Source organism: Elaeis guineensis, chromosome 4 (genome assembly GCF_000442705.2).
Source record: "Elaeis guineensis isolate ETL-2024a chromosome 4, EG11, whole genome shotgun sequence".
NCBI lineage: Eukaryota > Viridiplantae > Streptophyta > Magnoliopsida > Arecales > Arecaceae > Elaeis > Elaeis guineensis.
In genome coordinates, this window is record NC_025996.2 from 39,700,789 (window position 1) to 39,727,322 (window position 26,534).

A 26,534-nucleotide genomic window follows, 5' to 3' on the forward strand; every position below is an offset into this window, starting at 1 on the left:
AAGATATTGCTTATACAAGTCTTAAATCATAATTTAGAGGGTCAATAGATTCAGATCCTAACGATATATTGGGTTCAGATTAAGTTGGGTTGGAATTCAGTAAATTCAAACTCGACCTACAAAATGGAATGAGTCCAATTTTAAAACCCGATCTGACCCCACGGATCTTTTAAAATGGATGGGATCGGATCTAAGCGAGTCGAGTCACGGGTTAATCCGGCTCATTTGCAGCCTTAAGCATATATTTAGCCTCACATCCATGATGCATTAAGGAGATCTAAGCACTTATACAAGGCCAATAAATCTAGATAATAACTTCAAGCTAAGCCTTTTTAGCTAAGTTGCTGTTTTGATAGAACAATATCAGAGCATATATGGCTTATGAGCCATATGGATTAGAAGATACTACTGCACAACTTGGGTGGGCTAACCACAAGTTGGTCATGGTATTTGTAATTGATTTGGCTCTTTAACTTAGCAAGGATATTGGAGTTTAAATGGGAGCAGTAAGAACACCTTTTCTAGTAAGGTGCTTGATACTCCTTTCGGGTATTTCATTCACATCCTTGACTCACACGTGCAGTCCTTGACTCCAAGAAGCAGTTGAGATATAATGGATTCTGAAGGTGCAGCTGAGAATAATGGATTCTGAAGGGGATAAAATTGGATCCTTGGCTCTAACGTTTTCTTGAGAGAAATTGAGGAGATCAATTTCTCCATCTATCAATGATTTCCTTAACCCAACGCCTTCTCTATCCATCAATAATCACCAAAACACCATTACCTAGATTGAAAGCAACATCATGCAAATTGGATCCAGGCTATTGCCTATATTCTTCCGGAAAAGAGAAGCCCGGTGTAGTCTCTTATGCCTGCAAGATTGAAGCCCATCCTCATGTAGTAAGCCTAATAGATTTGCTTAACCCAGGTCTTTCTCTATCCAAAGTCAAATTTTCAAACCCCTCTTCAAGCTCCATATCATCCTTTTCCTTCCTTCCCATTTCTTTCCTCAATTTAAACAATAAACTCAACACAAATCTAAGACACATAATCACAACGCCGTGTGCATCCGGGTTCCGAGTTCATGACCAACATCATGTGCATCCGTAGATGCTTGCATTGCTGTCTCTCTCTCTCTCTGTCTGTGTGTGTGTGTGTGTCTCTCTCTCTCTCTCTCTGCTAAGAGCCTAATATAGCGTGAGAGTATAACTGCACCCATGCTCACATAGAAGGGAATCAAGTTATTGATTTTGTCTCCAAGTCCTGGTCGTCTCATGCATATTTTTTGAAGTCAAATTCAGCCAAGAGGGATTAACCAATTCATAATGGTTGACGCCATAGAAGTGAGGTTTGAAAAAATGTACTTGGGGGCTTTGTCCTTTTGCCTAAGAATTTAAAAAATAACAATAAGAAAATAAAAAATATGTCAACTAAAATGCATATTAGCCTATTTATTTATGTATCATTCATTTTTCTTATATATGCGAAAATATTTATGCTTATGTTTTCCAATTGCCATATCATAAAATCCATAGTATAAAGAAAGCTGAGCATACGTTACGTGAAAATGATGATTAGAATAAAGCATCCAAATATTTTTTCTGAGCAAAACAATGAGGATGCTACCGAGCTATCACTTACATTGATAAAAGCATCGAAAGAAAAGTTTCAGCATACAGCAAATATAGAGACGATTCTATGAGAATTTTGCTTAAGCAATTCACTCAGTTACAGCAGGTCAATCTTTTGGAGTCCTTAATAACTAAACCATTTAAATGGTTTCGACGCTTTTCTATTTATTCTAATAATCCATATTTCTATTAATCTTTCAGGCATGATTCATCGTAGAAGCATCAAGCCAACTTAAACCACATACAGGGGAAAGCATTACAAGTTTACAACTTTGCAATTGCTTACATGCGTCCACAGTTTCCCTTGGACTTCGGCCTAGCAGAATTTATTGTTATAGCCATATAAATCCAATCACATATCCTGTCAATGAATCGGATATAAGCATACCTTGTACTCTTTTTGAGCATCACTGCGCCAAGAAAGCCCCAGAAGCCAACCACAAATCCCGGACTTAGGCTAACATAAAACCATATCATTTCTGAATCATTTTCATTTTCGTCCTGTTTTTCTTCCCTTCCATGAGCTGTTGGACCTTCTGCTGGTTCATCATCGGGGCATTTTTCTAACAGTGGGAATCCACAAAGATACCAATTGCCCATGTAGACAGACGGATCATTTATTAAGGTTCGAAGTTGGTTGCCATTTGGAAATCTTCCTGAAAGATTGTTGTGGGACAAGTTCAGGTATTCCAAAGAATTCAAATTTGAGATGCTTGTAGGAATTGTGCTTGATAAGTTGTTCCTTGATAAATCAAGTGACTCCAACTGCTCCATGGCACCAATATTTTCTGGAATCCTTCCTGTCAAATGATTCCCCGATAGGTTCAAATAATAAAGCCCACGAAGGTTTGTAAACTTTTCAGGAATCTCTCCAGAGATATTATTGTCTGAGAGGTCTAAGCTTGTCACAAGTGAGAGCACAGCAGTGAATATAAGTTCTCTACCTTTCATGGTTATCAGGAGATTTTCGACGTAATAGGAGGCCACATCTCCAGAAAGAATAGGTTTGCTCCCATTTGGTATCCCAATCATGGCTACGAAATTACCAAATGATGGTGGTAAATTTCCAGAAAGCTTGTTGTCAGCAAGATCCAACACTTGAAGAGAAGCAAGGGGTGACAGTTGTATAGGAATGTTGCCATCCAACATATTTGATCGCAGACAAAGAACCCTTAATGATGAGAGATTCTCTCCAGCCCATTCAGGTATACTACCTGACAACTTATTATTGCCAAGGTCAATAATAATCAGCTGTTTGCACTGTTGCAATGACAAAGGAATTTTACCAGAGAGGCTGTTGTTTCTCAAATGTAGTGAGCTGAGGTGACTGAGAGATCCTATTGAGCTAGGAATGCCCCCTGATAATTTGTTATCTGAGAAATCAATGACACTCAAAACTAATGAATTGCCCCAACAGTCAGGGAGAATTCCTGATAAATCATTGCCGGCGAGATTGAGAACTACTAGATTATTTGCCTCACAAAATGCTGATGGAATGCTGCCATTGAGCTTGTTATGTGCAAGAACCAGAACTTCGAGACCGCCATAATGACTAGCCAAGGTTGGGGGAATAGGTCCAGAGAATAAATTGTTGGATAGATCAATTACACTTGGCTCGTTACTCAGTAGAGGTCCAAAGCTAGGCAGCTTTCCTTTCTTTTTTTCGATGGGATTAGGTAGATTTCCTTTCATATGATTTTGAGAAACATTAAGAACCATGCGAGGCAGACACGTGTCCCAAAACCAATGAGGGAAAGTTTCTGATATTCCTGCACTAGATAGGTCCAGTTCCAACAAATTAGTCTGGATCCGAAGCCATTGAGGAAATTTGGGCCCTAGTGGACAAGACCTCATTCTGATGTATTTTGCTTTAAACGGAGGAAGCCAATCTTGACTTACATTTACAGTCAATGAGTTATGAGATAGATCCAAACTTAATAAGCTTGTGAGGTTGGCAAAGTGGGCTTCAGTCAGCGCACCTGCCAAGGAATTTGATGTGAGATTCAGCTCGGACAGGGAAGATAACTTCCCTAATGATGTCGGAATTGAACCATTCAGTGAATTAGCACCGAGATTAAGAGATCCCAAACTTTTGATTTCCCCTATCTGACTGGGCAATGGACCACTAAGATTGTTGTCATGCAAATTAACATATCGCAATCTATTAGCGCTGCATCTCGAGAATCCTTCCATGAATCCTGTAATCTCTCCACCTATATTGTTCTTAGAAGCATCAAGTTTGTACAAGTTGCAGAGATTACCCACTGTTCTGGGTATCACTCCAGCTAAAGAGTTGTTATCCAAGCGTAACTCTTCCAAGTGATGAAGATTTCCGACTGTCTCTGGTATCTGCCCATTGATAACATTGTTTGATAAATATAACCTGTGCAACTCACCGAGATTCCCCAGGGTTCCTGGTATTTCACCACTGATGCTGTTGCCCCTGAGGTCCAAGGACTCCAAGCTTTTGAGATTCCCCACAGTTTCTGGTATACCCCCACTGATACTGTTCCAAGACAAATCTATTGACCGCAAGCTCTTGAGACTCCACACTGTTTCTGGGATGTGTCCACTGAAGCTGTTCGTTGACATGTCTAAGATCTGAAGCTTCTTGAGATTCCCAATGGCAAGTGGTATGTTGCCACGGAAATCACTGAGCCCAAGATTGAGATGTTCAAGGCTGCTAAGATTGAACAACCAACCGGGTATACTTGATGCAAAGTTGTTCCCAAAGAGATTAAGTATGGTAAGAGAAGTGAAATTAACATGGGGTAGAATTGAGGGAAGGCTAGAAAGAGCAGCACCAGACAGATACAGGACAGAAAGAGAAGGGAGCATATTGATCACATGAATCCAATTTGATTCTTTTGAGAGGTGGACATAACTCATGTCAAGATGCTGCAAGAAACGGATCTGTGCTAACCAATCAAGATTATTAACATCCAAATGGTACCCGTTGTTGAGATCAAGATGGAGTAAATTTGAGAGGTTCCCAAGTTGGTGAGGGAGTGTTCCACCAAACCCAGCATTAGAGAGGTTTAGATACTCCAAGTTGGCGAGAGATCCAATGAAGTCAGGGATTGGGGCACCACCAAAATAGTTCATACTCAAATCCAAATGATTCAAATGTCTCAAGTCAAGTAGTGAAGGACTTACCTCGCTTTTGTTAGGGCAACGTTCGTCCGGATATGCAACATCACATGGATAAGGATAGTGGAGGTCAAGCTTTACGACATGTCCGGTTATGGTGTCGCATCCAACTCCTATCCATCTGCAGCAGTCTTTTCCATCCCAAGAGAGCCATTTGTGGGCACCATAGATGCCCTTCTGTATGCCGAGAAGAGCCTTCCTTTCCTTCTCTATGCAGCTTCCTGACTTGGAACTATTTCCACTTAAACAGGGGCACAGTTGCATGGATCCAAAGAAAACAAGGAACACAATCCAGATGACACAAGTAAGAGGAATGGAAGTATGGTTTGAAGCCATGAGATCTCCCTATGCAAAGGAGCAAAGGGAGGATAGCTTGTTGAGAGAACGTAGTTCAAGAGAGACGGGAAAATGGGATTCTTTAAGTGATCCTTGATCAAGAAAATAGCGACTCGCCGATTAGTGCACTGAAAAACTCGGTCATGGATGAATGGTTCACCAATGTTGTATGGATCCTCTACTGTGAGTGGGCGCACGACGAAGAACCATACAGCACTCGATGACGACCACTAGAAGGTGGTCGTCCACCAAATAAAGCGATCTACGGGCATGCACCTCATCATACACGGCAAACATTATCTAATGGCCGTCCAGCATCTAGAATTAAAAAAAAAAAAAAAATCATGTTCTCAAAGTGGGAGAAGATACAAGTAGACGAGGGTTTTTTTCCAAAAAAAAAAAAAAAATCTTTTAGAAAAGTTGTTGGGGCAACGTGATTCTCGAAGAAGCCATGAAAAGTACATGAGTCAACCCTGAATTCAGAATCAGACTAAAAACACTGCTTTAAGCTGCCGATAGAGGTCAATGCTCGCATTCCATAAGAAAGAAGTCAGCAAGTCTACATGCTTGTGTTGGTCTTCTCGAATTTGGTTTGCCTAACAATTCTTTTTCTGAGGCAAACGGAGGCCGAGGAGCAGCTGCCAGACTTTAGTTTGCCTAACTACTAAAAATTGTCTGATAGCTTGATGCTGAATTGTTGCTTGCTCTTCTACAGCTATAACAAGTTTCGAAAAATCATTTAATACATTCTACATTAAATTTATCACACAGCTTGAGAATTTATTATGTTGACTTGACCATGCCGCGTTAGAGGCATGGAAGAACAAATAGCATATTTTGGTATGTTTAAACTAATTTGCCTCCCAATAATTTACTCCATAAAGTTGAGTGAATCACTACGCTATTTTTAGCCATGCAAATGTGACAGTTCAAATGCAGGGATAGTGATTTATGGGATGGTACACGCATCTCTAACTAACTATAAGAGAAATTCTTTGTGCACTGTCCGTGGTGTAAAAAATCTGACATGAAGCACACCGCTTCATCCTATTAGATCATGTAGCCTCCACTTTTCAACATGCATTTAATATCCATAGTTCTATTTTTTTTGTTTGAAATTTTGAATGACGAAAATACCTCTTTCTTTTCCAAAAAATTATAATATTTTGTACTGATCGTATTATGGCATCCTACATTGAAATTATGATTTTCTGCACAGGATGTCATAATTTTTTCACGGGATGTTATAAAAAGGGAAGGACACTTTCGTCATTAAAAAATTGTCATCAACTTTTCAATGATGAAAATGTCCTTCTCTCATTATGACATCATGTGAAAAAATTATGACATCCTATGCAGAAAGTCATAATTTCAATGTAAGATGCCATAATATCAGCACATGATGTCATAATTTTTTCGAAAGAGAAAGGACATTTTCATCATTTAAAATTTTAAACGAAAAAGTAGAACTGCAGACATTAAATAGATATTAAATACGCGTTGAAAAGCGGTGATCACATGATCTAATAGAATGAAGCGGTGTGCTCCACATTAGATTTTCAACACCACAAGCGATGCACAAAGAATTTTGCCTAACTATAGTTATCTAGTTTCTATAAAATGAGAAGTATGATTATCCGGCCCATCTTTAACACTACATCTGGATTTTAGGAATAAAAAATTAGAATGGGGATCAAATATAGAATGAGTACATATATATATATATATATATATATATATATATATATATATATATATATATATATATATATATATATATATATATTATATATATATATATATGTATATATATATATATATATATATATATATATATATATGTATATATATATATGTATATATATATATATATGTATATATATATATATGTATATGTATATATATATGTATATATATATATATGTATATGTATATATATATATATGTATATATATATATATATGTATAAATATATATATGTATATATATATATATGTATATATATATATATATGTATATATATATATATGTATATATATATATATATGTATATATATATATGTGTGTGTGCGCGCGCGCGCGCACACGTTCACGCCTGTATTATTCATAGTTTTTATTTTATTTAATTTTATTTTGAATTTTATCTATTTTAATATTTTTCATTGATTATTATGATTTATAATTTTTCTATATATTTTTTTTAATTTCTAATACTTGTTAACTGACATTTCCTTTGTATTTAAGATATTATTTTGTTTCAATTTTATTTAATTACATCTTCATTATATTCTTAATCCAACTTTTAATTCATATTTTGTATGTTTGTTTAACATACTCTCATTTTTTTATAGATCTTGCTGAAGCAAGCTATATTCTTTATTTTAATTAGTTTTGTATTATTTATCAAATAATTAATTTTTAATTCAGTACTATTAATAATTTATTGTTTTACTGAATTGCTTCATTTAACATGCATTGCACAATATTCATGTATCTGTATATTACATAAAAAACCTTTAAATTGTAATTGTGATAATAGTACAATATATACAATATATGCTACCTTATATTTTTATTATTCATAATAAAATAATTTTAATTAAATATTAATTATATTATTTATTTTTATTTTATATCATAATTATCAAAAATTAATTTATATGCTAATTTAGAACTCCATCCAAAATAATTAGACGAAAAATATTCTTTGGATACCTGCCATATATAAGTATCTGAGATCTATCCATTGTATAGTTAATCTAGATTTAACACATCAAGATGAAGTTTGGGATGGGATTGAAAAAGAAGTCCAAATGGATGTCCCCAATTTGGAAGGGCATGTGCAACAACTTAAATGCCAATTATATCTCCTTCAAATTGGGTGGTGGCTCTAAAATTCGTGAGGATGTTTGGTGCGGATTCGCTGCTCTAGCTTTCCTTTTTGAAAAGTTATACCATTAAGTCGCCCAATCGAATTGTTTGGTTGTCTCAAAAATCAAAATGGCCTGGTAAAGCTCTTGCTTGGAAGATCAAAGTGAAGGGACCTTTGACCGTTCTCCAATCTAGACAATTGGATTTGCTCCAAACTTGCTTGGCAAATATCAAACCATCTCAAATTGCAAATGTACCTTCATGGAAGCTCACGAATGATGGATTATTCTTTGTCAAATCCTTTAATGACTTCCTCAACAATAAAGTGTTGCAATGTCCATACCATAATATCCTATGGAAAGCCGTGGTGCTGGAAAAGTTTAAATATTTCTTTGGCTTGCTTTTCACAACAAACTCCATACTGAAGAAGTCTTGGCAAAAAAAGGATGGCAGACTGGTATTGGTTGCGTTATGTGCGGAGCAAATTTGGAATCAATTTCATGCTTGCTAATTAAATGCCCTTTTGCTCGTTACGTTTGGATGGCATTCAAAATTCATTTGAATATCGGGGTATGGCCCTCTAGTGTGCATGGGCTTTGGATAGACCAGAGGAAAAAGAAATTAAACATTCAATTAGAAGAGTAGCTGATCTATTGTGTGTGGCAATTTGTTGGGAAGTGAGGCATGAAAGGAACTCTAGGATCTTCTGGAAGAAGAGTTGTTCTAAATATGCTGTTGTACAAAAAATTATTTGTTCTTTTCAGGAATGAGTGCAACTATATTTTCCCAAACATTGACATGGCCATTACATGGTTTTGAGGTCCTTGCAACCTTATTTGTCACAACAGCAGTCTGTCTGGTGAGCATCCTCTGTGCTTGCAAAACGACCAGTTAGGATTCTTTAGCGATTTCAGGCTTGTGAAGCCTGTGGCTGGTGCCTGTGTGTAACTCACCCTCTTCACTTTCTTTGAGACGGTATTGTTGTTGCTTGTTCTGTCTCTTGGAAAGGGGGTAGACCACCGGGTTTGACCGTGGGCGAGCTTTGTTCTGATACCTAAGGTGTCTCAGAAATGTTTTAGGACTGTGTTTCTTTTTACAGCACTTCTTGTAGCCTCCCAGAGTGGCCGTGATTGGATCCTGCTGGGACTCTATAATTCCCCTCCCCTCACCCCCTCCCCCTGCACCCCCCACAACTTTTCGATAGATACCACGAAGTTTGATCCCCATCTAAATTAAACTGGTCAACTATAATCATACATAATGAGCTGTAGCTCTAAAATTTACCCTGCCAAATTGTATCCATATTTTCAAAATCCCGATTTTTTTTTAGAAAATTTTGAAACTTGTTGCGGTCATGGATCAAGGAATTGAATCTCCATATACGGAACTAAAGAGGCCCTCTCGATTTTATCTTTTAAAAGGTGCCTCACGTGAGAGAGAAGATTCTAATATATATAAACCATACTTTCTCTTGATTCTAACCGATGTGAGACTAAAGAGGCCCTTTCTACACCACAACAAAATTCAAACCGATCTATTCCCAAACCAGACCATGTCCAGCTAAAACCTGATAGTTAATGGGTCAAGTCCACTTTGCTTTCGTGATATTTGCGTCTTCTTTGGAACGAAAAGGTTCTAAATTCTGCTAATTGGCCATGAAAATATCATGATAAAGTCTGAGAAGCATGGCCTCATCATTAATATTATTGGAGAGAAATTTATTATCCAGACCGAAGACATGGACTAACAGAAAGACAGATGATATGATATGCTAGGCCGATGTCACAGCTCAGTCAGTAATGAAAGTGTTCAATTCCGAAAGAACGAGTGTTTCTCTTATACCGTAAAAAAACCATCTGAAGTCATTCAGTGCATAATCCAGGACCTCTTGATCCTAGCTTCGGTCCATGACGATCCTTGATTCCTAGTGATTCTCCTAAGCAACAACTGGGAACATCTATAGACGATCGGATACCTAAATTGGCCGATCTTCGACTTCAGCCAAGGATATACTCCAGCTCTCACCGATCTTACCTCATTGAATGTAGTTGACTCTAGTCACTTCTTTCCTTTGGCACCTGCTTCCATCGGACCATGCCGAAGCCTCAGTAAAAGAAGTCAATCCAATCCAATCAGCATCCTCATTTTAAAATTCAAAAGCTCTTGTGATACTTATTTAACTTTGAAAAAAATGAAATAAGTGTAAACACCGGATCTTAGAAATTTCGATCGAAAATCTTACCATATCGCATCTAAATCTGTTATATAACCTGTCCAAAATGACTTTTTGGCCTTTGCCTACAAAAAATCTCGAGGAGAGCTTCAAAGTACATGCGAATAATCTCTTTATATTCCTTTTTATCTATTCATCTATTTTCTGACTTGAGCATCGGAAGGTTCTCACTGGAACCAACTCTAGTCCGGACTTACCTTGTAGGTCTTTCTTCTGAGAAAACATGCTACCACTCTAATTTTTCTGATGGAGTCCCATGTTTCAGTGGCAACAAATATTTTAAACAACATATTCTTTAAAAATAAGCAAAAGTTTTATAATTGCTACTACTCGTTGTGATGGACCTCATTAAAATCTTTATTAACTGTTTTATTGTTTGTCTAAAACTATCTAGATGGTACGTAGTAATATAGATAATGATATAATATTAATTATCAATAAAAAAGAAGGTAATATAGCTGCTAGTTTCTTTCACTATTCACCATAATAGGAATTTTTTTTTGGCCATCACTATGTTGGTAATTATGTGACCTCTGTAACAGCGATCATGACAATATGACATTCTTTTTCTAAAACAAAAAAAATTATGATACTATTTTAGATCACCAAGTGAAGAGATGCAACCAATTTAGAAGTTATAGTACATAAAAACAACAAAAAAATTCTGATAACATAAATAGAATAGGCTAATAATTTATCCTAAAATGAAGTGGACCAAAAATAATAACAAAGATATAATATGCTGATAATCCGGTGATTTTAAATCGTTACCATGACCATAATAACACCACAAATATGGCTTCCATTTGCCCCCATTTGCCCAACATGCAAACTAGGTAGGCTAGAACGAGATTTTATAAACTGGATTGGATTTATGCTCAAAAATTTCAACATCCTCTCAAGTAGGGTTTGCTTAGGTTAACCTTTAATCTAATTCGAACTTGATCGTAACCCAACTCAGACATGAGCAAAAATAACCTAACTTAATCCAACCCGTATATAGATAAATAATTTGTTAGGATTTGACGCCTCGAGATTCAGCCCACATTGAGCCCACAGCGAGGTTCGCGGCGAAAAACGGAGTCCAACGAGACCAAGATCACCTGAATCAGAGCTCGGATGGAGGAGATACGAGCTTTCGAAGATGGCACGAAAATCGAGGCGGCAGAGGACCGCCGGCGACCGGCGGCGGGCGGCAGCAGCGCGGCCGCAGGCGGCGGCGCGCGGGATGCGCGACCCAGGCCCGTGCGGGACGTGCGACCCAGGCCCGCGCGGGGGGGGCCTGCGGCCCAGGCGGGCGCGCGGCCCAGGCGCACGCGGGCACGCGGCCCAGGCGCGCGCAGGCCCGCGGCCTGCTGGCCCTTGCCCCGGTCCACCATGGATCGGGTGGTCCACGACCCGGCCTGTGGACCGCGTGGGCGTTTCCCATGCGTTTCTCACGGTCCACGGCACTATTTCGTGGACCGGAGCGTGATCCAACGGCATGGGTGGTTTCCGGTCTTGATCCGACGGTCCAGGGGTTTTTTTGGCTTTGTTTAGGATTCCTAATCCCTCTTTAATCAAGGATTAAAGTCAGTTTATGCCTTTAAAAGGCCTGAGACGCACACAGAAGAGGATGGTTTTCAGTTTCTCGCCACCGTACGAACCAGAGGAGAGAGAGAGGCATGAGGCGCTGTGAGAGAAGGAGCAGGAGGCTCCTAGACAGCGGTCGCCAGGCTCTTCAGGGGTTCAGGGGGGTCTCCAAGAGAGGGAGAGCTTTTGTGAGGGAAACTTCATGTGAGAGATAATTGGGTGTACAAGGGTTGAGGGTGAGGTCTCCTCTTGTAAAATTTTCTTTTCATAGTGAAGTTTGCATGTCCCGTGGAGGCGAGCCCTTTTGTGGCTGATCCACGTATTTTGATTGTTTTTCCTTTTATTTTGTTTCTTCTTTCTTCCTGCTGCATCGCGTGGTACTGAAAGGGTCTTGGAAGGTGGTGTCCTGGCCAGACATCCACCCAACAAGTGGTATCAGAGCAAGGCGGTACAAGGACGCAGATTGCAGTGGTGGGGAGCAAGACTGAAGATGGAGAAAACAGGAACAATCAAGATGGAGATCAACCAGTTTGATGGTAAAAGCAATTTCTCCTTGTGGCAGGTAAGGGTGAAGGACGTACTCATCCAACAGGGGTTGATCGAAGCTCTCTTGTGCGATGAGAAGCCGACCACCATGGAGGTGCGGGATTGAAAACGGCTACAGATGCAAGCGGTGAGTACCATCCGCATGTACCTGGCAGATGAGGTGGTGATCCATGTGCTGAGCGAGACTTCCCCGACGGTGCTGTGGTCGAAGCTCGAGGAGTTGTACATGGCGAGTCTCTCACCAACACTCTTTTCCTCTGGAGGCAGTTTTACCAACTGCGGATGACTGAGGGACAGAGCGTACAGGAGCATCTGAGCCACTTCCAGAAGATCCTCACCGACCTTCTCAGCGTTGGTGAGAACGTTGAGGAGAAGACCAGGGCGCTGGTTTTGCTGGCGTCGCTTCCTTCTTCATACGAGTCCTTGGTGACTGCTCTTCTAGTGGGGAAGAGCACTATCAAGATGGACGAGGTCACCACGGCGATACTCCAGAACGAGGTTCTCAGGAGGGAGAACCCAGCTTCGAGCTCAGGTGTCGATAGCTCAGCTTTGGTGGCTTCTGGAGATGCAGGAGGCGGTAGACGGAGCGATAGGAGATCGCAACGAGGGCGGTCTAAGTCCAGGAGGGACTTGGGCAAAACCAGGTGTTACCGGTGTGAGGAGTTGGGGCATCTAGCCAGAGATTGCCCTCAACTGAAAAATCGGACGGTGGCTGCTGTAGCGACGGCCGGCAGTGATTCAGATGGAGATGTCCTGGAGATATCTGACGAGGTATCTACTTCTTCCCAGCAGTGGATATTAGATTCTGCATGCCCCTATCATGTGTGTTGCAGAGAGGAGCAGTTTGACTCCCTGGAGAACAGTGAGAGCACTGTATATCTGCCGGATGGATCGAGCTGTGCGATCAGAGGCATTGGGACGATCAGCTGGAGGACACATGACGGTGTAGTGAGGAGATTGGGGGAGGTCCGATACATACCCAATTTCAGGCGAAATCTTATCTCACTTAGCAGACTGGATTCGAGAGGCTACAGGACGGTAGCTGGTGGAGGAATCCTGAGGGTGCTACGCGGCGATAGGATTGTGCTGGAGGGGAAGAAGGGGAGCAGAGGACATTATTACCTGGCAGGGAGCCCAGTGCGAGGTGGAGCATCGGGAGCCAGGTGGTGCCCAGAGCGAGGTGGAGCTCCAGGAGGCGGATCGGGCACGAGACAGGAGACTCGGGAGGACGAGAGGCGACGTCGCAAGGTAAGATTCCTATTGCCGCAGGATGATGCCCCGAGCAGGTCTCAGGTCAGGAGGAGCACAGCATACGACGGAGATGGGATCGAGCAGCCTGGCTCGACTCCCATGTTTGCCCATCCATGATCAGCAGTCGATTGCCCCAGGGCATGGGGGTGCGGAGATCCAGAAGCTCTCGGAGTTTGGAGGAGGCCGAATATCGAGTCGAGGTGGAGATTGTTAGGATTTGACGCCTCGAGATTCAGCCCACATTGAGCTCACAGCGAGGTTCGCGGCAAAAAATGGAGTCCAACGAGACCAAGATCACCTGAATCGGAGCTCGGATGGAGGAGATACGAGCTTTCGAAGATGGCACAAAAACCGAGGTGGCGGAGGACCGCCGGAGATCTGCGGCGGGCGGTAGCGTTGCGGCCGCAGGCGGCGGCGCGCGACCCAGGCCCGCGTGGGGGGTCCTGGGGCCCAGGCGGGCGCACGGCCCAGCGGGGCGCGCGGCCCAAGCGCATGCGGGCGCGCGGCCCAGGCGCGCGCAGGCCCGCGCGCGCGGGCCGGCCCAGGCCAGCGGCCTGCTGGCCCTTGCCCCGATCCACCGTGGACCGGGTGGTCCACGGCCTGGCCTGTGGATCGCGTGGGCGTTTCCCACGCGTTTCTCGCGGTCCACGGCACTATTCCGTGGACCGGAGCGTGATCCAACGGCATAGGTGGTTTCCGGTCTTGATCCGACGGTCCAGGGGTTTTTTGGCTTTGTTTAGGATTCCTAATCCCTCTCTAATCAAGGATTAAAGTCAGTTTATGCCTTTAAAAAGCCTGAGACGCACACAGAAGAGGATGGTTTTCAGTTTCTCACTGCCGTACGAACCAGAGGAGAGAGAGAGGCGTGAGGCGCTGTGAGAGAAGGAGCAGGAGGCTCCTGGACAGCGGTCGCCAGGCTCTTCAGGGGTTCAGGGGGGTCTCCAAGAGAGAGAGAGCTTTTGTGAGGGGAACTTCATGTGAGAGATAATTGGGTGTACAAGGGTTGAGGGTGAGGTCTCCTCTTGTAAAATTTTTTTTTCATAGTGAAGTTTGCATGTCCCGTGGAGGCGAGCCCTTTTGTGGCTGATCCACGTATTTTGATTATTTTTCCTTTTGTTTTGTTTCTTCTTTCTTCCTGCTGCATCCCGTGGTACTGAAAGGGTTTTGGAAGGTGGTGTCCTAGTCAGACATCCACCCAACATAATTTATATTTATATTTTATATAGATATTTTATATATTTATATACCTGTATCTTCTGTTGTATTAAATTATGTGTAGGTATATTATTGAAATTTACGAACGATTGAGATGGGGTTTCAGAAAAGGTTCACCTCAACCGGTCCAATCTGCTCAAATTACAGTACATGGCCGTCACTTGGGACAGAGGTCCAGGGTAAAGCCCACCATTTTGCTTTCTTTTTCGCAATCCTCTCTCTTGTTATAACCCCACAAAGAATCATCTCCTCCTCTGTCACTGTTGTCCTCGAACAACCCCTGGAAAAAAAAATCATCTTGCCCCCCTCTACTGAGCTTTCGGATTGAGGGAAAATATGGCGTCCTTGAAGACTCCATCATCCCCAAAACTCTCCAGCTCCGATTGGGTCTCAGGTGTAGGAAATCCTCTTCGATCTTCCCCTGGATCCCATTCCTCCCATCCAATATCCGCATCCGTTTGGTCTATACTTGGAAAAGGCATTTTAGGCATTATCTTGTATGGATAATCAATGCTTTAGAGAATGCTGTTGCTCATGAACAAGCTTGTCGTGTAATTTTTTACTATTATCATGAACATTACAATCCTTGCAAGCAGAAATTTCGCCAAGGATTCAATGTCTGCGCATGAAGAGTCTGTTTCTTGTTGGCACTCCCCAGATGTGCAATCAGTTGAACTTAACAGATCTATGTTACAGTTAAAGTGAAGGCTAGAACCTGGACTTCTTAAAGCAATGATTGTCTCCTTCGTAGTTTTCAATGGTCGGAGCGTAGAACATTTTCTACTGATTAAAGAACCATGAGTTTGTAGAACATTTTCTACTAAATTCACAACATTACCACCAGAAACATCTTCACATTCACTTGTGATATTACCTCCTTCAAGCCGATTAGCAGATAAGTGAGCCAGAGAGTTTCTCTCTGCAATGGTGCAGTAATCATCTGCTCCATCCGACCCATTGCTAGTGGCTCAGGTCAGAACTTTCTTCCTAGCTGTACCTTCATACGGGTTTTTCAGATCATTGGAAACCCCAAAGCTTGCCACCTCATCGATTCCATAAGAGTCTACAGGCAAATGAGAAACTACGGACCTGGATATTTTTAGAGATGAAAGAATTACTGACATTCCTACTGCATGATGCATACAGTAACCTTTTCTTAATTGTTTTCAGTTCTTCAAAGTTTGACTTTTGGAGATGATGAGAAACAGCTACTGGATGCGAGATTGTTGCAAAAACTTCCTTCATTGGCAGATCTAGTTTTATGCTTTCTTTGGCCATCAGAATAGCATGAAAGATTATCTTTCTGACAAATGTCATTGTATTTCAAGCTTCCGTTGGTATGAAAAATTGCTGGCTGACCAACATAATCCCAGATCCCAGCGGACTTGCTGATATAAACTTGTCTGTACTTTGTTGTTAGGAGCTTTGGTTTCAGATTGTTCTTTGCTTTTTGCATGAGAAATAGAGGCATCCTTCTTGAGGAAAAATGCATTTGGCTCAAAGGATTGCACTTCCAGTGGAACCCACCGACATCTGATTGAGGACTTATTGCTCTTTGATGGCCAGCACTGGGAAACCATTTTCAGAAACCTTATATAGAAGTGTCCTTGACTGCTGCTGAGTAGCAATATCTACACTGAAAAGAATTACAAACAATTCAACAACTCAGAAAAGCACAGGAGTTGATCATCATTGTTATACTAAAACAGTTAAGAGATATATTTGGTGAAAGATAATAATAGACCTCTTTTTATTTATTTTTCCATAAAATAAATTGTAATATTCTATTATTTTATGCTATAAATATTTTATTATTTTTGATGAGGGTCTGGTATGGACATTACATATGTGCTGACTAATTAAATTATGGCCATCGAAAATTTTATATTTATTCATATTTTATTTTTTAAAATTTTATTACTTTTAAATATTCATTATTATGTTATATAAATGATTAGACAGGCCAACAGATCAACCCATGTTTCACTCACTGTTGAGCTGTTGACTCATGACCCAAACATCAATGAGTTAACGTCCAAGTCAGTTTTCAAAATATTAAGTTGGATGCTAGACCCTGGTAATATTGTTATGCCGATATTTTTCATTGACGTGATTTACCAATGCAGCAACATAAATAAAGGAAAATGCTTTAGGATGCCCGTCAACACACATGAAAGCCTTCTTGACACTGGCTAGGCGAGTTTGTAGTCCATCACTTTGGTTATTACACCGATTCTCTTCAGTCCTACCAACCTTTTTATGCCTTGTGATAGAAGGAGTTTTTCATATATATAAAATAAGCAGACAAGCAACCTAAAAACAATTGTACATACCAAGTCTGTACAAGTAGACAAGCAATTTTGTACATACCAATTTTCTTATGCCTTCAATGGTGGGTTCTCTTTGAGAGGAAGAAATTTTTGATGAATTAACCGTCTTTTCTAGGATAGCTTTGTAAGGACTTGTTGTTACTTCAAAGAGTATTGGTACAGATCACTCATTAATAATCATCTCTCAGTTCACCTTGGTATATATTAATCAGGTACCGTATATGCTTAATCAATCACATACTTCTGCATATGCGACGAGTTGAATGATGATTCATAGAGTGTTTTACAACCCAAGACCTCAAGCTTCCTTTAGGTTCCTTAATTTCGGTATTATCTTTTGAGAACTTTTCAGTGCATAGGACAAAATGCATGTTCATATAGATTCTCACATATTTCTCCTATTTAAGCCTTGGCATCCTTCATATGCTTAAGATTTAAATACAATCAAATATAATCACAAACATTTGTCTATATTTCAAAGGGGCCTATGCCACAATGACCCTAGTTCACATGGATTATGAAATAGATCTGTTTTGATGCCATTTTATAATAATCCAAAACTCCATCCAAAAAACTAGCTGGAAAGTATGATTTTGAATTCTTTGGTGCATAAGTACTGAAGACCTCAGTAGCTCGTGACTAATGTGGGATTGAATATGTATTTATGTAAATTTTTACATATTTAATTTTTATACTTCAAAAAAAATATTTAAAAAAAATATTTTTATATTTTTGTATATTTTTTTAAAGTGACGTAGATATAATTGTGAGTACCTCACAAGAACAGCAGAGTTTCCCACCAAGTGCAAAAATGTACCCGTTGGGACTGCAGCAAAGGCTTCTCACATCGGGGAAGAAGTGAGGAGTCCTTTTCCTAAATAATATAAAAAAAATTATTTATCTAAATAATATAAATTTTAACTTATTTATAAAATTAATATAAAAAAGATAAAACATCATTTTGAATGGCGTTTTCTCCAAGCCGTGTTACCCATATTTTTCACGTAGGCATCGTCAAAAAAAAAAAAAAACATCATTTTGAATGGCGTTTTTAAAAACGCCATTCAAAATGGCGTTTTCTATTTTTTTCCTCAAAAAAAAAAAAGAAAAAAATAAAAAAAATAAATTTTAAAAATTTAAATTTATAAATAAATAAAAATTTTAATTTTGAATAAAATTTAAAATATAAAAATTTAAATTTTTAATTCAAATAAAAAAGATAATTTTAGATGATTTTTTTCTTTTCAAATTATTTTTTTAAAAAAATATCTAAACAAAAATCTTAAAAATTTCAAAAATTAAAAATATCATAGGAAAAAAAAGAAAAAGAAATGCGAAAGAAATAAAAATTATAAATTTAAATTTAAAAAAATAAAAATTTTAAATTTAATTCAAAAACATCATTTCAAATTCTTTCCAAAAATGTTCAAAAAAATAAAAAATTAAAAAAACTAAAAAGTTCCATTAAAAAATTAAAAATTTAAAAAAATAAAAAAAACAAGAATTATAATTTGAAATTTAAAAAAAATAAAATTTTTAAAATTAATTAAAATAAAAAATATCATTTCAAATTACTTTTCCAATTTTAAATTAATTTATTTAAAAAATATTCCAAACAAATTAAAAAATAGCCTAAAAAAATGAAAAAAATAAAAAAAATTATATAATTATAAATTTGAATTAAAAAAATTAAAATTTTAATTTTAATTACATTTTGATAAAAAAAATAAATGCCATAAAAAAGTGAAAAAAAGGAAAAAATGTGAAAAAAAAGAAATTTGTAAATTAAAATTTAGAAAAATAAAAAATTTAACTTTAATTCAAATAAAAAATATCATTTCAAATTATATTGTCCATTTCAAATTATTTTTAAAAAAATTATCTGAAGAAAAGAAAAAAAATATTGTAAAAAAATAAAAAATACCATAAAAAAAGAAAAAAAGGAAAAAAATAGAATTGAAAAAAATAGGAATTATAATTCTAATTGAAAAATAAAATTTTTAATTTTTAATTTTAAGAAATAAAAATTGTAATTATAATTGAAATAAAAAATATCATTTTAAATAACTAAATTAATTTAAATTTAATTATTTAAAAAATATTTTAAATAAAGAAAAAAAATACGTAATAGAATGCCAAAAAGATAAAAATGGAAGAAAACTAAAATTATAATTTAAAATTATAAAAATTTTAAATTGAATTCCAAAAAAAATGTCATAAAAGAAGTGAATAAAAGAGGAAAAAATGGTAATAAAATAGAAATTATAATTATAAATTAAAAAAAAATTTAACTTTAATTCAAATTAAAAATTATCATTCAAATTACTATCTCCATTTTTTATTTATTTTTATTTATTAAAAAATCATAAAAAAATAATTAAAGAAATTAAGAAAAAAATTAAAAAATCAAAAGAAAGGAAAAGAGAAAAAAAAAGAAAAAAATGCCAAAGAGAATTATGTTTTCTCTCTTCTCCCCCATCTTCTCTCCCTTCTCCCTTCTCCCTCTTCTCCCTCTTCTTCCTTCTCCGACGTCTCTCCAGCGGCACGGCGACACGACGGCGAGCTCCCGACGACGGTGAGCTTCCTCCTCTCTCTCTCTCTTCCTCTCTCTCTCCCTCTTTTTCGTTGGCCGCCGGCGTTAGAGGGTCGGCGGCGGGCCGCACGCCCCGACGGTGGGCCCCGGCCCCCTCCTCTCCCTCTTACTCTCTCTCTCTTCCTCTCTCTCCCTCTTTTTCCTTGGCCATCGGCGACAGACGACCGGCGGTGGCCCACGCACCTCGGTGGTGGGCCCCCACGGGGGCCCACGCGCCTCGACAGTGGGCCCCCGCGGTGGCCCCGGCGGTCCCTTTCCCTTGGCCGGCCCCTCCTTTCCCTCTTCCTCTCTCTCTCTCTCCCTCTTTTTTTTTGGCTGCCGGCATCAGAGGGCTGGCGACGGGCCGCGCGCCCCGACGGCCGACCGCATGCCCCGACGGCGGGCCCCGACAGTGGGCCCCCTCCTCTCTCTCTTCCTCTCTCTCTCTTCCTCTCTCTCCCTTTTCCTTGGCCGCCGGTGACTGACGGTCGGCGGCGGGCCCTGACGATCTCCGACGGCGGGCCCCGATGGTCCCCTTCCCTTGACTGGCCCCTCCTCTTCCTCTTTCTCTCTCTCTCTCTTCCTCTCTCTCTCTCTTTTTCCTTGGCCGCCGGCGACAGACGGCCGGCGTCGGCCCCCCGCGGTGGGCCCCTTCCCTTGGCCGGCCCCTCCTCTCTCTCTTCCTCTCTCTCTCTCTTCCTCTCTCTCTCTCTCTCTTTTTCCTTGACCGCCAGCGACAGCCCGGAGGTGGCCTGGCGCGGTGGGCCCCGGCAGTCCCCTTCCCTTGGCCGGCCCCTCCTCTCCCTCTTCCTCTCTCTCTTCCTCTCTCTCTCTTTTTCCTTGGCCGTCGATAACAGACGGCCGGCGGCGGACCCCATCGAGGCGCGGCGGCGGCCCCCTGTGGCTGGCCTCGACCCTCCCCTTCTCCGGCAGCGAGCCCGACGGTGGGATACGGCAGGTTCCACGCGATGGGCCGTGATGGCGGCGGGCCCCATCGGGCTCCGACGGTCGCTTCGCGATGGCCCCCAGCGGCGGCTCCGCGACGGCCCCCGGCGGCGGCCTCGCGATGGCCCCCGCGGCGGGCCGTCTATTTCAATCTTTTTATTTTTTTTATCTTATTATTTTTTATTTTTATTTTTATCTCATTATATTCAAATGTATTTTAAAATTCGATTCGATCGTAATTTAAAAATTTAAAAATATATTATATTTCATGAAAACGTAGATCCATCAATTGATCAATGTAGAATATTCTACGATATCCGTATAAAATATATATTTAAATATATATTTTTGTATGGATACCGTAAAATATATACATTGATCAATTGATTGTCCAGTTTGGACAGTTTGAGAATTACATTTAATTTTATAGATAATTACATTATTCTAATGATATGCGGAGGGTTCGAGAAAAATTTCAGACAGTATTTTTCTTTTAGTTCTCCTCACACATTTTGAGTCGTGTGGGGAGAACTAAGGAAAAATACTGCTGAAATTTCTTTCGATCCTTTTTTGCGCATCGTTTGATTAATATAATTAATCTATAGAATTAATGTAATTCTTGAATGGGATAGGATCTATCTGTACCTATTTGTTGATGATATGATGCATGTATCATGTAAATCTTTTGAAACAATAAAATACTAAATATTTTGATTTTGATTTTATCATAGGTTTCTCTGAGAAAATGGTCAGTACTCGAATTCGTGTACTATTGTATTATGATGGCATGATACAGAATGATGAAACTGGTGTGCAGTATAGTCACCCTGTAAATCGGATGATTAGAGTATCTTCATCATTATCACGTCAAGAATTATTGGATCATTTATACAGTAGTATTCCTGTAGACAAAGAAAAATATGAAATAAAATTGAAATAAAAATTTTTTAATCTGTCGGGATAATTAATGCAAAGTAAATAATGTTGAGCCTTCCTCACCTTTCGTAACTCTTATGGTGCAAACCGATAGTGTTGAGGTCGTTTTTGCAGACCAACATTCCACTACTGCCGGCCCTAGTTGTCCAATTATTCAGAGTCCTATGATGACTTCTCCTGTGTCTTCTGCTATGGTGACTTCTCCTTTGCTAGAAGTAGTGGTAAGTGCGGGAGACGACACTCATATAGGAAACGATGACTGGGTAGTCGGTAGAATAAATTCTGATAGTCTAGGCTTTGAGTCAAATAAAAGTGGAGATAAAGACTGTTGGATAGATGAGGACAGTAGAAGTAATGATGATTATGGTGAAGATGAGAATGATGATGAAGATGTTCAAGCTAATATTAATGTGGAAGAACCTTAATCTCGTTTGCACGAACCTCCATAATATTTTAACGATATAAATTTAGATGATGGTGGTTGTGTTAGTGCTGGTCGAAGATTGAACTCTGACAATCAGTTTTGGGACTCTTCGATGACTGAATTTTCTAAAGGTCTAATGTTTGAGAGTAAAGATTATGTAAGACGAGCTGTTGATCTTTATCACATTATGAAGCATCGGACATACAATGTAGTTCAGTCGCATTCGAAATTATGATCCGTACGATGTGCATCATCAGATAATGTTCAAAATTGTAAATGGAGGCTTCGTGCTGCATTGTTGAAAAAATATAAATATTTTCAAATCACCAAATATGAGGGTCCTCACACTTGTTTGTTTACGGGATTGAGTCGAGACCACAAACATGTCAGTGGAAGGATGATTAGCTCATTAGTCTGACATATTGTTGAGAAAGATCCCGGTGTTAAAGTTGAAGCTATTGTGGCAACCGTTAATGATCAATTTCAATATACAGTGTCATACAGGAAAGCATGGTGTGGAAAGCAGAAGGCATTGGTTGATATTTATGGAGAATGGGAGCCATCTTATGCTAAATTATCCTATTATATGGCTGTACTTCAACATGCAAATCCCGATATAGTTGTTTCATGAAATTTTTTTCAAACTGTGAATTCCAATGTCAGAGTTTTAAATTATATTTTCTGGACTTTCAAACCATCTATCCAGGGTTTTACGCACTGCCGTCTTGTAATCAGCATTGATGGTACGCACTTGTATGAAAAGTTTAAAGGTAAGATGTTAATTGCAACAGGAATTGATATAGAGAATGGAATATTTTCATTAGCATATGCAATTGTGGATGAGGAGACAACTGCAAGTTAGAGTTGGTTTCTTTTCTAGCTCAGAACACATATCGTTAAAGATAGAAATGGAATATGCTTAATTTCTGACAGGCATCCAGGTATCTTAAATACCATCACAGATGAGTCTATTGGATGGAGTCTACCACGTGCCTATCACCGATACTGTTTAAGACATATCTGCAGTAATTTCAACACTCATTTTAAAAATATGCAGCTGAAAAGAGCAGTATGGCAAGCAGGAAGCGCTCATCAAGTTTGCAAGTTCAACTTTATCATGGGTAGGATCAGAACAGTGAATGAAGAGGCTTGGAGCTGGTTGTCTGAGATAGAAAAGGAGAAGTGGATGTTGGCACATGATGATGGCCTGCACTATGGTGTCTTAACTACAAATTTGTCGGAGATTTTTAACAGTATTTTACAAGGAGCTAGAATGTGCCAATTACAGCTTGTGTTCAAATGATATTTTATCGTCTTATGAAATACTTCAATACGAGGCATGCCCAAACCTTGAGATATGTAGAAGAGAATCCAAATAATCTTTTTACTCCTCATATTGTAATTAAGATTGCTGAAGATCAAGTTAAAGCTAACCAGCACCGAGTAACAGCATTCAACCTTCAAAGAGGTATATATGAAATGCTTACGAGGAGAGCAAGCGCAGGGTTACGAGGTGGAAAAAATTTTCATATTGTTATTTTAGCTGAAAGAAAATATTCTTGTAGAAAGTGGAGCATGTACAAATATCCATGTTCACATATTTTAGCTGTGTGTCAAGAAATTGCTGTACATTTTAGTGATTTTGTGGATGATGCATATACAATTACAGCATATATGAATACTTGGAGCAGTGACTTTAATCCATTACCACATGAAGATTATTGGATGCATACACATATGTTCAAATATATTCCTGATCATCATCGTTTGAGACCCAAGCAGAAAGGTAGACCAAAGTCAACAAGACTACGAAATGAGATGGATGATAGGCAAATAAGAAGTAAGAACCACTGTGGTATTTGTAGGGAACAGGGTCATGATCGTCGTCACTGTCCTAGGATACTTCAACATACTTCAACTTCAAGCAGTGGAAGAAATTAAAGGCTCTGAAGACTTATTTTCGTCATTGTTTTATGTATTTCTGTGAGATTGTATTTGAATATACGTGTTTAATATCCTGAGATGAACTGAATTTTGTGTTTAAGTTGTATTGTGTGACAATATTATGTTTAAAATTTATTTTTCTTAAAATATATTGTATCTTATTTTTTAATACACCTGTGATAATTTCGTTATTTTAGATTCATTAGCGTATTATGACTTATGATCCACGGTATCCTGATCTTCGAGACAGTAGTATTCTTACATTGCAGGAGCACCATCGATCACAGACTATTTTAGATGGCGGCGTAAGCATTCCAATCCTATTTACTATTTAAATTTTTATTTTAAAAGTCATATATATTATCTAATTATTATATTTTATTGCAGGAGTCCAGACACCTTCGTCTACGATGATCCGATGCTGACTTCTGGAGGACAGAGGATATCCCATATAGAGTGTTAGATTATTTACGATATCTGAGATTTTATGGAGTATATCGGATTGGTCATATACAGATAGACGTTGGTCTTATTACTGCTTTGCTTGAGAGATGGCGTCCAGAGACACACACATTTCATCTTCCATTTGGTGAGGTGACCATCACTTTATAGGATGTCAGCATCCTTACTGGACTACCAGTTGATGGCGATCTAGTTACCAGAGTTGATCCCACGCTTATCATTCCGGAGTGGCAGGCTTTGTGCTTGCGATTGCTAGGGTTTGAGCCTGACGCATATTTTTTCGATCATTTACGACTCAGGATTGAGTGTTTGGATGATCGTTATCGATATTTTCATATTGCAGATGATGCACCAGAGGAGATGGTGCAGCAGTATGTTAGGGGTCAGGTGCTGCGGTTGTTAGGTGGTGTCCTGTTACCCGATACTTCATCGAATAAGATGAAGTTGATATTTTTTCATTATTAGAGGATTTAGACTTCGCTCGTCGACTTAGTTGGGGCAGTGCAGTACTAGCTTGCCTATACAGAGCTATGTGTCGGGGTTCTTATGCTGATCAGAGCGAGATTAGTGGTTATCTTGTATTATTACAGGTATGTGAATTAAAAATTTTTATTTATAATATTCAATTATATTTTACATTAGGTATATCATGTATGTTTTTTTGAAATTTGCAGATTTGGGTATGGGAGCGTATGCTGACTATCAGTCCATTACGACGATAGTTGCTCGAGATGCCATCAGAGCAGTAGGATCCTGATGTTTCATTCAGACTAGACGGACCATTGGGATATAGGTATCGAAATATTATTTTTTTTATTTCAAACTTACTATTTTAAATTCAATAAAATTTATTTAATATGAGTAGATTATGAAACAGATGGAACGGTGCATTCAATGTTCATCATGTATCGACAAGAGTGGCACGAGTTTATATGTGCCAGTTGGATACATTAGTTGATACATATAGACGGGTAAATTTTGATTTTTTTATAAATATCATTTTACAGTATTCATAATCTATTAAAATTTTAGCTTACTAATTTTTTTTATTTTAACTCTATCAGTTTTTGTGGGAGCCATATACAGATGAGATATTGACTATACCACCGCAAATGTGTACAGTTGGACACGACATATGGACTGCTAGGGTGTCACTTATTTATTTTGATGTGGCAGAGTGGCATCTTTTCGATCGTGTCCTGTGGTAGTTTGGTCAGATTCAGGGCATCCTAGAGCAGTTTGATACCAGCCAGGGACTTCATCGTATTGATCGACGAGAGAGAGCTCGTATTGACTGGCGTATCAGACATGCAGAGTACATCGATATTTGGGATGCACGTCGAGATCACATTGTTCATGGTGATCCTATTTTGAGAGGTCGTTCATATACCGATGACTACATGGCTTGGTTTTTTAGCATTACGGTGCGAGTCATTGGACAGCCTCGGTATGCAGTTTTCGGATATGAGGCGAGAGTTCTACTGTGTATCTTTTGGTAAGATTATGAAAATTACTTTATATTATTTGTGTTATATTTTTATTTTATATTTTACAGTATACTGACTATTTTATTTTTATTTTGTAGACTGATTCTATGTCAGATCTTGTGTTGGATGCTCGTCGTGCTTTATCTACGATTGATGAGGACGAACGGATTCGGATACTGCGGGAGATAGAGAGAACAAGTTCCGAAACATTGGTGGCGATTGGTGTTGACCCATATAGCTATGCGCCTTAGAATGGAGCAGCCCCGACGCCAGATATGAGATATACGCAGTCACCATATGTTTCACATATGTCATCACCGTATATTCCGCAGATGTTATCATTAGATGCTGCACAGATGCCACCACCTTTTGATCCACAGATGACAGCGCCTTCTTCTTCCTACATCCCCAGATGATATCATCGGGTATCAGTTGGCCACATGAGTATGATACTTTCTTTTTAGGTCCATCCGTATATCCAGATGAGAGGGTTGAACGGATCTCTCAGTCCGTAAATGATCTAACAGCATCAGTTATTCTTGAGCAGCATGATCAGCAGATCTCCTCCACTGATATAGGGGAGGAGCCATTACAGCAGGAGCAGCCAGCGAGGACCTTTCTGAGAAGGT

The 26,534-nt window shown here is 39.2% G+C and overlaps 1 protein-coding gene and 1 pseudogene across 1 annotated transcript; both read right to left on the reverse strand.

Annotated features, from left to right (window-relative positions):
- Nucleotides 1–1,850: 1,850 nt before the first annotated feature.
- LOC140856959 (receptor-like protein EIX2) lies at nucleotides 1,851–5,156 on the reverse strand. The gene has a single exon (XM_073255160.1). It carries the CDS (start codon nucleotides 5,115–5,117, stop codon nucleotides 1,914–1,916), a length of 3,204 nt encoding a protein of 1,067 aa, XP_073111261.1. The 5' UTR covers nucleotides 5,118–5,156; the 3' UTR covers nucleotides 1,851–1,913.
- A 10,132-nt stretch (nucleotides 5,157–15,288) lies between these two features.
- On the reverse strand, nucleotides 15,289–16,385 carry LOC140857322 (uncharacterized; annotated as a pseudogene).
- Between the last annotated feature and the right edge of the window lie 10,149 nt (nucleotides 16,386–26,534).